Here is a 13,041-nt window from a genome sequence, read left to right on the forward strand (position 1 = left end):
GATGGTGACGAGACTCCCACATAGTCATATATGAACCAGTCACAGGACAACCGGTCGCTCTAGATCGATCACACGTCACACTAAAACTGGTCACACCCTAAAACTGGTCACGAGAAAACTGGTCACACCCGATAATTAGTCACAAAAAAACTGGTCACACCCAAAAATTCGACCAATTTTTAATTTTTGGGTGTGACCTGTTTTCTCGTGACCAGTTTTAGTGTGACGGGTGATCACGTCAAAATTTATTAACAGTTTCTAAAAGTTTAGATATATGACAATCAGTAAACGGATTATTCCGCAAATTGCGATCGCGCGCATGACAATCGTTGCCACAAAAATCGCGTATACAGAATATCTGGCACTTGAGTTTTCGTTAGTACAATATTTAGCGTGGGTAGCTTTCAATTGATGAAATTTTTGGGTGTCAGATGTTCCGTAAGATTTTAGTGACATGCGCAAGATCTCTTTTTGCGGAATAATCGGTAAACGGACTACTAGTCATATGTGAAACAGTCACAGGACAACCGGTCGCTTTAGATCGGTCACATTTGACTAGTAATCAGCGAACCGAATAATCACCGAACCAAAAAGACTAGATTCATGTGTTCTTTATTTTTAGTTATGGCAACATTATGAAGACAATTGTCAAAGTGACGTTAGATTGAAGTTACCGTCTTTATTCATGTGACTATTGTTTTCCTATAAACATGGAAGAGCATTGCTTGGAGCTGTCTGAAAATCCTATACTGTTTGATTGTGTGACTGTAGTGACAAATGTGTTTTTTGATGACACAAATGGACAGGTAACATTTATTACAAGCTTTTTATTGTTTGGTTCACCGGATAGGTAACATTTGTCGAAAATATTTAAATCCGCAATCGATCAATAATTTCAAAATATAAAACGCCTATAAAACCATTAGATGTTACCAATAATACCACAACCAATCAAAGGTAATGCGAAAAATTTTACTTTACCTACACTTTGAATATCAACACAAAATTCCAATCGTAATAATTAAATTAATTACACAAAATACTGTTAATATTTTTACTTATTACGTTTACGTTTATTGACACACATGAATAATGTTTTATCAGGTATTTGCTGTGCGTTCGAGCGGTGTTACCGGCGTTATCGTCAAAGGTCCCAATCAAGATAACTGTACCACATTCCGCATGGAAGACAAAGGGAGAGTGATATCGATTAAGTTCTCCCCCGATATGAACATTTTGGGAATACAACGCTCTCACGGTTCCGTCGATTTCATAAACTTCGCCAATTTGATTCCGACCAGCTCGGAATATTCACAAGGATGCAAATGGAAGAATGGTTCCATACTAGGATTTGTTTGGGTCAAAGCAAACGAAATAGCTTTCATTACCGATCGTGGCATAGAACTTCTCCAAGTGGTGCCCGAAAAAAAACAATTTAAATCGTTAAAAATAATTAAAATCGAGTACGTCCAACTACAATTGTTGTATATAGTATTCAATTGCCAAATGTTTGAATTGCTTGGTTTTTTTTTTCAGTGCTTCTTGGTTTTCATGGTGTGCTCAAAGTAAACTTGTATTACTGGCTAGTCCTAACGGAGTATTCCTACACCCATTTACATTTAATAATTCATCTATTAATAAACTGCCTAGAGTGGAAAGTAAGTTTAAAATTGAGCCTGGTATCGGTTGGAGTGGATGTTTTGATGTTTAATGTATTCTTTGTTGTATGTTCAGTGGAAAGCGATCGACCGGTGACCGATTCCGATGTAAGCTGTACGAGACTATATGATTCTTCATGGTGTCTAGTGCTTCGGCATGGAGGAAAATGTCCGGCAGAAGTGCTGGCTTTACCGGTGAACGTTCCCGGAACTAGTCAAATTCACGCATTCCGTACTGGGCTCGTCGGAAGATTCGCTATAAACGTTGTCGATAATTTGGTGGTCGTCCACCATCAAGTTAGTATCTTGTGAATTATATTAGAATACAGCGCAAAATTTAAGTATTAATTTTAATTGAATTTTCAGGCTAGTCAAACTTCAATGTTGTTTGATATTATGGAAGAAGGTACTATGGAAGGTGAAATGAAAGTCCACGGACCGATAACTTTCCCAATGTCATTAAAACCCGTCACAGTGCCAGATTTACAATGTCAAATGTGTATCCTTTTCAAATATTAATATTTATTGTTGCATTGCTATCAAATTTAAGTTGGACTAGACGTGGGTAGAAACGTATTTGTATTTATAAATTGCTCGAGTAAACACTGATTGAACTATCGCTAAAATAAATATGTATTTACATATTTGACGAATATTCATACTTCAAAAATATACATAACTAGCTGTATTACCCGGCTTCGCTCAGTGTTTATAATATAAACCGCTTAAACATGACTAAGCTAATTTAATTAAAAAAAAAAAAAATTAAAAAAAAATTTAAAAAAAAAATAAAAAAAAAATAAAAAAAAAAATAAAAAAAAATCAAAAAATAAATAAAAAAAAATCAAAAAAAAAATTTAAAAAAATCAAAAAAAAAAAATCAAAATTTTTTTTTGCCTTCTAGGGCTTCGCCCTCGGCGCCCCCCTGAGCCTTTGCCTTCTAGGGCTTCGCCCCTCCACGCCCCATGAGCAATTGCCGTTTAGGGCTTCGCCCCCATGATCAGTTGCCTTTTAGGGCTTCGCCCCTCCGCGCCCCCATGATTAAATGCCGTCTAGGGCTTCGCCCCCCTTAGTTAATGCCTTTTAGGGCTTCGCCCCCCGCGCCCCCAAGATTAATTGCCGTTTAGGGCTTCGCCCCCCTTAGTTAATGCCTTTTAGGGCTTCGCCCCTCCGCGCCCCCATGATTAAATGCCGTCCAAGGCTTCGCCCCCCTTAGTTAATGCCTTTTAGGGCTTCGCCCCCCGCGCCCCCAAGATTAATTGCCGTTTAGGGCTTCGCCCCCCTTAGTTAATGCCTTTTAGGGCTTCGCCCCTCCGCGCCCCCATGATTAAATGCCGTCTAAGGCTTCGCCCCCATGATCAGTTGCCTTTTAGGGCTTCGCCCCTCCGCGCCCCCATGATTAATTGCCGTCTAGGGCTTCGCCCCCCTTAGTTAATGCCTATTAGGGCTTGCGCCCCATGAGGCTGGGCCCCCCGGGACCCCTTCGGGGCCCCACGGGGCTGCGCCCCTTGTGGCGCCCTCTTTTGAGCCCCATGGGGCTGCGCCCCATGAGGCAGGGCCCCCCGGGCCCCCTTCGGGGCCCCACGGGGCTGCGCCCCTTGTGGCGCCCCCTTTTGAGCCCCATGGGGCTGCGCCCCCTTTTGAGCCCCATGGGGCTGCGCCCCTTGTGGCAGGGCCCCCCGGGCCCCCTTCGGGGCCCCACGGGGCTGCGCCCCTTGTGGCGCCCCCTTTTGAGCCCCATGGGGCTGCGCCCCATGAGGCTGGGCCCCCCGGGCCCCCTTCGGGGCCCAACGGGGCTGCGCCCCTTGTGGCGCCCCCTTTTGAGCCCCATGGGGCTGCGCCCCATGAGGCTGGGCCCCCCGGGCCCCCTTCGGGGCCCAACGGGGCTGCGCCCCTTGTGGCGCCCCCTTTTGAGCCCCATGGGGCTGCGCCCCATGAGGCTGGGGCCCCACGGGGCTGCGCCCCTTGTGGCGCCCCTGGCGGGGCCCCATGAAGCTACTCGCCTTGCGCCCCCGCGGGGGTGAATCCATTGAAACGAAAAAAACAAATCGGCGCCCATGGATCGAAAAAAAAAAATCGAATCACGTGTTCGATGACGTCACCGATCTACGGACGACGAAGACGACGACGACCAAGGATATTTACATATTTACATACATACAAAGTCTCTTTCCAAATTATAGATTAGATTCTTCTAGCATGTGAATTAAGAAAATAAATTAAGACAACACCGACTATTCCTATTGATATTGTTGCGTATATGTGAGCTCAAGGATGCAAATGAAAGGCCAATGCCACTTCACACCATTTATTCTTCGACTCAGGAAGTCCACACGGACCAGTCACTCGCCCGAGAGTGTCTGATCTACCGTGTGTACCTCCTTTTAATGGACGAGTTCCAAAGCATCTGTTAGGCATCACTACGATCTGTTAGGCTATTCTAGCGTGTCCATTTTCTGGATATGTACATTCCCGGTCATGCTAATCTGGCATACCTATAACTCAACCGGGTCTGTGGGAACTCCAGCGTGTCCATTATCTGGATACGTACGGGTCCAGTGAGCCTAATCTGGCGTGTCTATTATCTATATGCACGAATTCCACTAGGTCCAGACTTCATCTCACACATTCCCACGTTACAATATTTTATCACATTACATAAGTATATGAACATGTGGTAAGGTATGCATGTCTTGCTTAGATACATAATAGTATCGGTATGCCCTGTTCTACTCAAGACTCGTTTTCTCAACTTTTGGTCTTCTTAAACAGGAGTTTGTATAGGTATATTGTATACACAAATGTTTTTTGTATACATGTTTGTAATATCTTTAATATACGAGACATATTGTGATCATTGATAAATTTTAAGAAGGCTGGTCACCAGTGCCTTGTCCATACAAACGTATTACACTTCTCCCTTCCTTAATTATGGCACTAGAGAAATTATTTTTTAATATGCTATGGATATCCACGATTGGGTTGCATCTATCGTTTTATTTTTTTGATTATTTATTTTTTATAGGAGCTAGAAGCCGCCAAACATCTATAAAATCGCCTCTTTTTTACACCCACGAAAAGAATCCAGCGTGCTTATTTAACAGTCGATTTAAAAAAAAATACGCGCATAGTTGCACAGAAAATATCTATCTCATATTGATGATGAATTTTTTTTTAAAATTGGTCCAGTTTTAGAGGAGAAAATAGGAGAATACGAAACCTCGATTTTGTCGATTTAAATACGTATTATCTGGTCGAAGCGAAACTGTCGCATTCAATCAATATATATATTGATATATATATTGTGGCATTCACTCAATATATATATCGAAGAAAGGAACGGCAACAAAATTAAGGTTTCGGGTGTACAGCCCTCTTAAGCTATTAACAATTTTAAAATATAAAAAAAAAACATTTAAAATTGAAATCTTACTATATTTTTTTAATAGTTAATGTTTGTGGATAAGTGAATATAAGTATATTACTATGTAATATTTTCGTATACGTATTTTGAAAACGATTCTTGAGATATTGCAAGTTGGTGGAACAATGTGAACCCAATAGAATGTATTTAAAATGATGATAGAATCTTACCCTGCGTCAATCTTCGAAATCTACATATGTTTTCCTTAATATAAATATCTATCTGTAGATTCTGGAAATTGGGTTGTTTTTCAACCTGATATCGTAATAGATGCCCGCTTAGGATGTTTATGGAGAGTTGTATTAAAACCGGCAGGATTGATCGATGCAAGTAGGGATTATATAGTCAGCATATTATTGAGACGAAGAGAAGGAAGACAAACAATATATGCAATTCTAAAAAATATGGTATCGGAAGGCAATAAATGTTTGACGGGGTTAATGAAAGTTTTTGATCAAATAAATCATGTATATAGGTAAGCATGCAAGTTTTTTCCCATTCTAAAATTTATAAAATCTCTTATTAACTTGAATCTTACTGATTAGAAAACAGGCCGAATTAGATTTAGCGAAGCAGACTGGACAGAATTCGAATCAATGCGACAGCACATTTAATAACACTCCAAATCAAAATACTCACCATCGATTCGTAATAACGCAACAGGATATGTACACAAATGTATTACAGTATTTTACCGACTCTCCCCATATAATACAGGTATGTTACATTTTCAACAAAACGGGAGACTTCAAATGATTTTTTTCATAACATTTTAACAATTACAGGTTGTATTGAATTATGTATGCTCATTGGTGAAGCATCACATGTCACCTCAGCATGCCCTGACGGAGATGCTAGTGTGTGCATTAGTTCGCACTCAGCGATTTTCCGACCTGCATCAGCTACTGCAGTATGGTGCCGTTGGTGATTCGAAGCCATTGGCATGTTTGTTACTGTCGTTGGGAAATTTACATTCAGCAGCTCATCAGTTAGCTATGGATATGTTGCACCGACTTCAGGCTCATGAGGTATGAATACACTAAGAGTTTTAGATCTATGCATGTATAATCTACGTACACTGTAAATTTAAATATATATATTACAGGAAGCAGTGGAAGTGTTGCTGGGTGAAGGAGAGGTAATTGCAGGTGTGGGTGTTGCTAAACAATACAGTGCGGCGTTGCAACAAAATCCAGGACAGATGCAAATAGGTAATGCGGACGTGTGGAATTCTCTACGTGCCCGTAAACTATTGTCAGCAGCTCAAAACGATATAAATGCATTTATATCTATATACCACGCTCTCGAAAATAGGAATCGCAATAATAGAAATTCGCAGTCGTTCTTAAAAGGTTGCTTTTTATATGCTTCGAATTTGAATTCATATGTTTTTATTATGATTTAATACTAAATACTGTTTTTTGTAGGTGAACAATGTGATTCATATGTGCAGATGTATATGAATCTTTTTCCCGATGATCGTGGACAAAAGATCTGACTTGAATTAATGTGTAGAAATTATACTGTATACCAGCAGTACTCGACGTATATATTTCGATGAATAAAAATTTTGCTCTGCAAAGAGAATTCTTTAATAAAATCGATTCGTGTCAATTGTAAAGACAATATTTGACATCATTGTATATATTACGATAAAATAATATTAATTTTAGCTTTCGATACATAAATTCGGTGCATTTTTTTGTGGTGTTAATGCATTAGAACCGCATTAAAGAAATGCTTCAAACGAATAGTATAATTTTATTAACACTGAATAACAAAAAATCACGTTTTTGAGTTACCAGAGCGGAGACTAAACAATCTTTACTAACTTTGACCCACTGAATTCGAATATGATAATGATTTATGTTGGTTGGTGATCGTTTGAGATGAGCGTTTAAAAAAATGCGCGATTTTTACAGTTTATTGGCTTTTGCGGTCTTTAACTCAAAATCTAGTATTGCTGTGCTCAATGTGAGTATTGGCATAAATTGTCAGATGTTCTTCCTATTGATTGTGATATTTCATTGCTTTAAAATAGTTATAAGTCATTGTCAAGCGAATTTTAAAAGTCAAAAATATATTTTTTTTTTGGATATTTTTTCCGTGCTATTTTTTATTTATTTGGCAAATTTTTTATTTCACCACGTTTATAAGGATTGGTTTTCTATCTCAAATTTTTTTTTATCTAAACATACTAACTCAAGCGGTAATTGCAATTTAAATGCTTTCGTTGTGTATACGGTTGTAACGCGAAATGTGTTAGTTATTTGAGTTAGTACGTTTAGATAATAAAAAAAAATTTTGAGATAGAAAAACAATTCTTATAAATGTGGTGAAATAAAAAATTTGCCAAATAAATGAAAAATAGCACGGAAAAAAAAAATATTTTTGACTTATAAAATTCGCTAGACAATTAATTTATTTAAGTATTTTAAAGCAATTAAATATCACAATCAATGGGAAAAACATCTGACTATTGATTCTTATACTCACTTTGAGCACAGCAATACTAGATTTTGAGTTAAAGACCGCAAAGCCAAAAAACTGTAAAAATCGCGCATTTTTTTAAACGCTCATATCTCGTAAACGATCACCAACCAACAAAAATCATTATCATATTCGAATTCAGTGGGTCAATGTTAGTAAAGATTGGTTAGTCTCCGCTCTGGTAATTTTTTTCGTTGCTCAGTGTAAATAATTAATCGGCCATGTTCGATGCTGTATTTAAATGAATAACAATCTTAACATAGTGCGAGTTCTAGCTACTTTTTGACAAAAAAACGCATTTAACATACTTATGTATATGTTGCAGTCCAAGTGTTCACTCCGGTCTGTTCACGTACATACTAGTTTGTTCATACACGAACTACTGGTTTCAGTAAGTGCTAACAGTCAAAAGCTACCTTCAAATAGACTCACCATGTGTCGTATGACAAGTTGTCAATACCTTTGATATGTCCAAACGCCAAATATTTAAAAGGAAATCCTATGGAAACCATATTACAACGTTGCTGTAGTTCTCGTATTCGCCAATATTAAAAATATTACAACCCGCCAAATAAGTTAACATTCATAGAGGATGGGGAAAGCGATTGACAATATTTTCGCCTAATATGGGGCTGCCATGCATCCCGGTAGACCGGGACATGTCCCAGCTTAAAGATCTGTATCTGTATCTGTACACAAGTCAGTTATCCCGGTATTCTATCTAGTTAGTTGACTAAAACTACTAAAAAAAAAACAATTAAATGTAAAAGGGTTCAAGGACAAGTACGAATTTCGAATAGAATGCGAATCAAATACTTAATTGTATATATTGAGCCGTGCGAAGGGAGCAACAGTCCCAAACTTCAAAATCTAGGGGCGCCAAAATCGTCACCTTAGTTTTCAATTTTTAATGGAAATTTTAAATGACTACAACAAATTCCCGAATTTTCAAGAGAAATAATCAATATAAAGATATCGAAATTGATATCCTCAAGTATCAATTTTATAATTTATCATTCAATATCCAACTGTCTCAGTCAGCATCTCGACAATTATGTTAGCCGTAGGCTAATAGTTTGTGCATGAACAAACTAGTTCGTTTGTCAATTTGTTCTTTTGTGTACACTATAACTGACCAGATTGGTTCGTGTATGAACAAACTAGTATATTAATAAACTTGGACCAAAACATATATCTTATTTCATTTATGAAAATGACCACACAAGAAGCGTGCTAGAAAAATTAATTTAAAACTCAATTATATTTATTCTCCTATCTCATATTTACAGCAACACGATTTAGAAGCTGGACAAGTGTTATTCTTATAACTGCATAGTAAATTATATTTTTCTTAAATAGCATAATCTGTATTTAACGTTCTATGTATATGTTGCAACGTTTTAGCCTAATTATTTTATACAAAAAAGTCGTAATTATTGGATTGCTAGTTTAGAATATATTATATATTTTCTCATATTGATTGTGAATCAATTGTTATATTGTATTTGAAATTATATATGAATGTTGAAAACTAGTAAATATATTGTACATATATACACAATTTTTTCTGCTTATTTGGAAACCTGTTTCGCGTGATCTTTGAAATCATAAAAAGTGTGTACTCAAACACGTATGTATTTATTATTAGATATTTACCTTATCAAATGAACTAATAGGTTAAAAGTTAAAAGGTCAATATGCATATGTACCATTGAAGTTTTTTCTTTTATTCATTTTTATTGTTTATTTGATAACCCGCAATATTTTGATAAGGTTAAGTGGTGTTTTTCAATATCATTTGAACGTGGTTTTAAATAAGAAGAGGTTTGTAAAAAGAAATTCAAACCACATAAATTATACTTTATACGACAATGATTTACAAAGTTGATCATGTGATTCAATACACATGTATATATATGTATGAAAGCAAAAAATATATAAATGTGAAAGTAAATATATGTGTGAAAGCAAACACATATATATATATATATATATAAAAATTGATAATATAATATATAGTGGGTAATGATAATATTGTAATTTGTAATTTGCACACAAATTCATCAAATTATTTAAAATACGCATTGCATGAATAAAAATCTATACATTTTTACTTCCAATACAAATTTATTTAACAACTCTTATAAAAATTTCGCTTTTATAAAAATACATACAAATAGCAATTAACGACATTGTGATTAAATCTCATTCAATGCAATTATTTATCAGAAAAACTCAGCACTGATCGAAGAGCTGCACCACTATGGAGTAGATCGAACGCTTTGTTAACATCATCAAAAGATAAAGTATGCGTAACGAACTCATCCAACAACAATTTTTTATTCATATAGTCATCAACGAGTTTAGGTACGCTATCGCGACTTTTCCATCCACCGAACGCAGTTCCTTTCCAAGTCCTGCCGGTGACCAATTGGAATGGCCTCGTACTGATTTCCTGGCCAGCAGCAGCCACTCCGACAATGACCGAAACACCCCATCCCTTATGGGCAGCTTCCAGAGCGGCTCTCATCGTATTTACATTACCGACGCACTCAAACGTGTAATCCAAACCACCGCCGGTCAAATCCACCAAAACTTGCTGGATGGGCTTGTCAGGGTAATCTTTCGGGTTGATGAAATCGGTGATGCCGAATTTCTTGCCCACTTGGAATTTTTCCGGATTGACATCAATTCCGATTATCTTCGAAGCGCCAGCTGCTTTACAACCCAGAGCTACGGCTAGTCCGACAGCTCCCAATCCCCAAATTGCACAAGATGAGTCCTTTTCGACGCCGGCTGTATTGAGTGCTGCTCCGTATCCAGTCGATACTCCGCAGCCTAAGAGGCACACTTTGTCCATGGGTGCTTTGGGATCTATTTTGCATACGGATATCTCTGCAAGGACAGTGTACTCGCTGAATGTAGAGCAGCCCATGAAGTGGTAGATGGTTTGACCGTTACAGGTGAATCTAGACGTCCCGTCCGGCATTACTCCTTGGCCTTGGGTAACTCTGATCTGTTGGCAAAGGTTGGTTTTTGGGGAGAGACAGAAGCGACAGGAGCGACATTGCGGTATGTAGAGAGGGATGACGTGGTCTCCGGGTTTTACAGAGGTCACTTCTGGGCCAACGCTCTCTACGATTCCAGCTCCTTCGTGACCCAAAATGGCTGGGAAGCGACCCTCGGGGTCTGATCCTGAAAGAGTGTAGGCGTCCGTGTGGCAGACAGCCGTAGCTAGGAGTTTAATTCTGACTTCTCCGGCTTTCGGTGGTTGGACTACGACTGTCTCCATCTTCATCGGTTGCGCAGGAGCCCAAGCTACGGCCGCACGACATTGTATTTCCTTGCCTTCCGTAGACATCGCAACTACCATCAACGACCGCGAATAACTAACTGAACCGGCCGGAATGTCACTTTGCCTATGCATTACTGCCAACGCTCACTACATAATAATTAAAGATCTAAGATTTCACGTTTGTGCAAATTTTTAATATTTCTCATATTAGTATCTCCTTACGATTGTCATTTTACATGATATGCTAGCTATTGTATGTTTGTATTTCATAAATTGCGCTACAAAGTATTGAACAGGTCTTTATTTTGAAAATCGTGGTCTAAAAGTAATATATGCTAACGGTCTGTTCATACTTAACAGCACTGCACGACTCCGTTTCAAATATGTCATTTTATTACATTTCTATTCATATCTACCTACACGTCGCGGTCACGTCACGTTCACAGCACTTTGGCCGAATGCAAGGCAAAATCGGCTTACTTATACATTACAGGCCATGACGATACGGCGCAATATTGCTTACGTCGTATTGTAAGATCGCCAATTTAGTAGTCGGCGGTCATCAGTGTAAGACAGGGAAGGTATGTTGACCGTATCCCGGTCTAACGAAACACGTGTTGTGTAGTTTGAAAGAGGATCATTTATTTTCGTTCAATTGGTACTGTGGCAACCCCAAAGGCTGGCCGTAAACGGAGGTGTTTTCGCCCCGAGGGCGGTCAGCACGCGACGGGAAGCTATCTCTTCCCTTCGGACCTCGCAACCGACAACACCTCTCTCGTCTCCCACACTCGCTGTACCTGAACCAATAAACATGGTTTCCCGAAGCCGAACACCGCGTTTCAATCAATCGCCTGCTCTCCATAACTGGTGACCCCTACAAAACAAGAACACGCATCTGTCAAAACACGCAGCTGTCAAAACACGCAGCTGTCAAAAACGTACGGTACAAGCATGGCGCCCATCATCACAGGCCTTCTCGACGAGGCCCCCGCCGCCACCCCCGCCTCTACCCCCGCGGCAGAAGCCTATTCAGGAGCAGAGATAGAAGTGGCGAGGATAGCCGTGCGCGTTCCGCCCTTCTGGGACGAAGCGCCCGAGCTGTGGTTCGCACGACTCGAAACGCAGTTTCCGTGCGCGCTCATCAAGTCGGACGAGGCGAAATTCGCCACGGTCGTGGGACTCCTCGACAACAAGTTCCTCCCGCTCATCCGAGACATCCTTTTGGAGCAGGCCAAGGGAAACCGTTATGAAACTACCAAAAGAAGATTGGTAGAGGCGTTCTCGGACAGCCACGACAATCGCATCAACAGACTGATGGCGAATCTTCAGATCAGCGACAGCCGACCATCAGACTTGTGGTTCCACATGAAGGCGACCGCGGGCAACACGTGCTCGACAGATTTCTTGAGAGTCATGTGGACGCGAAGACTTCCAGTTCCCGTGCAGTCGGCGCTCGCAACGATGACGACGACCAACATAAAAGAGCTGACGGCGGTCGCAGACCGCGTTTTCGAGACACAGCGGCCGGTCGACGTTTTCCAGCTAAGCGCTGCCCCCTCAGCCTCCGCCCTCGCCCCGGCCCCCGCTACCGCCCCCGCTCCCGCGGAATACCCCAGCACCGCACCGTGCCCGCACGTGGACGCCTTTTCACGCACCCACGCACCTCCAGCACCACACCGTTCCAGCGTAGAAGCTAGGTTGCGGAACTGCGAAGACTGGATAGCCTCGGCAGACCAGAGCATGCAGGAGATTAAACAAATGCTGCGCGCGCAAGAGCGAAGAGGACCGAAGAATTCAAACCGCGGCCCCCATAACAAGACAACGTTCGACACGTGTCGGTTCCATCAGAGGTACGGTAACCGCTCGTTCAGATGCGAACCACCGTGCAGTTTCAAGAAAGCGGGAAACGAGTAAGCCCGTCGGTCAACTCAACAACCGGCGGGCCTCACAACTCTCGTCTCTTCGTTCGAGACCAGAGAACCGGGATGAGCTTTCTCATCGACACAGGTGCCGACGTCTCCGTTCTCCCCGCCCCCCCAGAGAACCGCAATCGACCCGCGCAATTGGAACTTCGTGCCGCCAATGGATCGCGAATCGCCACATACGGAACACAAGAGATGGTGGTGAACATCGGTCTCCGACGCCAATATCCATGGTCGTTCATCGTGGCGGCA

General features: G+C 40.6%; 3 protein-coding genes across 3 annotated transcripts; 2 read left to right on the forward strand and 1 right to left on the reverse strand.

The window, feature by feature from the left end:
- The first annotated feature begins 620 nt into the window (after positions 1-620).
- Positions 621-6,699, forward strand: Bulli (regulator of MON1-CCZ1 complex protein bulli). Its single transcript, XM_077435827.1, has 10 exons — positions 621-806; positions 1,105-1,463; positions 1,537-1,658; positions 1,735-1,955; positions 2,025-2,157; positions 5,311-5,557; positions 5,628-5,799; positions 5,868-6,110; positions 6,188-6,434; positions 6,510-6,699. Exons 1-10 carry the CDS (start codon positions 711-713, stop codon positions 6,578-6,580), a joined length of 1,911 nt encoding a protein of 636 aa, XP_077291953.1. The 5' UTR covers positions 621-710; the 3' UTR covers positions 6,581-6,699.
- A 2,980-nt stretch (positions 6,700-9,679) lies between these two features.
- On the reverse strand, positions 9,680-11,321 carry Fdh (alcohol dehydrogenase class-3 Fdh). Its single transcript, XM_077436267.1, has one exon. The coding sequence runs from the start codon at positions 10,997-10,999 to the stop codon at positions 9,791-9,793; it is 1,209 nt and encodes a 402-aa protein (XP_077292393.1). The 5' UTR covers positions 11,000-11,321; the 3' UTR covers positions 9,680-9,790.
- Positions 11,322-11,818: 497 nt separating this feature from the next.
- LOC143915841 (uncharacterized) lies at positions 11,819-12,781 on the forward strand. Its single transcript, XM_077436660.1, has one exon. It carries the CDS (start codon positions 11,819-11,821, stop codon positions 12,779-12,781), a length of 963 nt encoding a protein of 320 aa, XP_077292786.1.
- Positions 12,782-13,041: the final 260 nt, after the last annotated feature.

The sequence above is a fragment of the Arctopsyche grandis genome, chromosome 8 (assembly GCF_051622035.1).
Source record: "Arctopsyche grandis isolate Sample6627 chromosome 8, ASM5162203v2, whole genome shotgun sequence".
NCBI classification, from domain to species: Eukaryota; Metazoa; Arthropoda; class Insecta; order Trichoptera; family Hydropsychidae; genus Arctopsyche; species Arctopsyche grandis.

Excerpts from the sequence above, each read along its gene's own strand:
- Bulli (XM_077435827.1), top strand. The coding sequence starts at position 711 with ATGGAAGAGCATTGCTTGGAGCTGTCTGAAAATCCTATACTGTTTGAT. Across the intron at positions 1,659-1,734 it reads TAAACTGCCTAGAGTGGAAA|TGGAAAGCGATCGACCGGTG; the intron begins GTAAGTTTAAAA and ends TTGTATGTTCAG. Across the intron at positions 6,111-6,187 it reads ACCGACTTCAGGCTCATGAG|GAAGCAGTGGAAGTGTTGCT; the intron begins GTATGAATACAC and ends TATATATTACAG.
- Fdh (XM_077436267.1), bottom strand. The coding sequence starts at position 10,999 with ATGCATAGGCAAAGTGACATTCCGGCCGGTTCAGTTAGTTATTCGCGG.
- LOC143915841 (XM_077436660.1), top strand. The coding sequence starts at position 11,819 with ATGGCGCCCATCATCACAGGCCTTCTCGACGAGGCCCCCGCCGCCACC.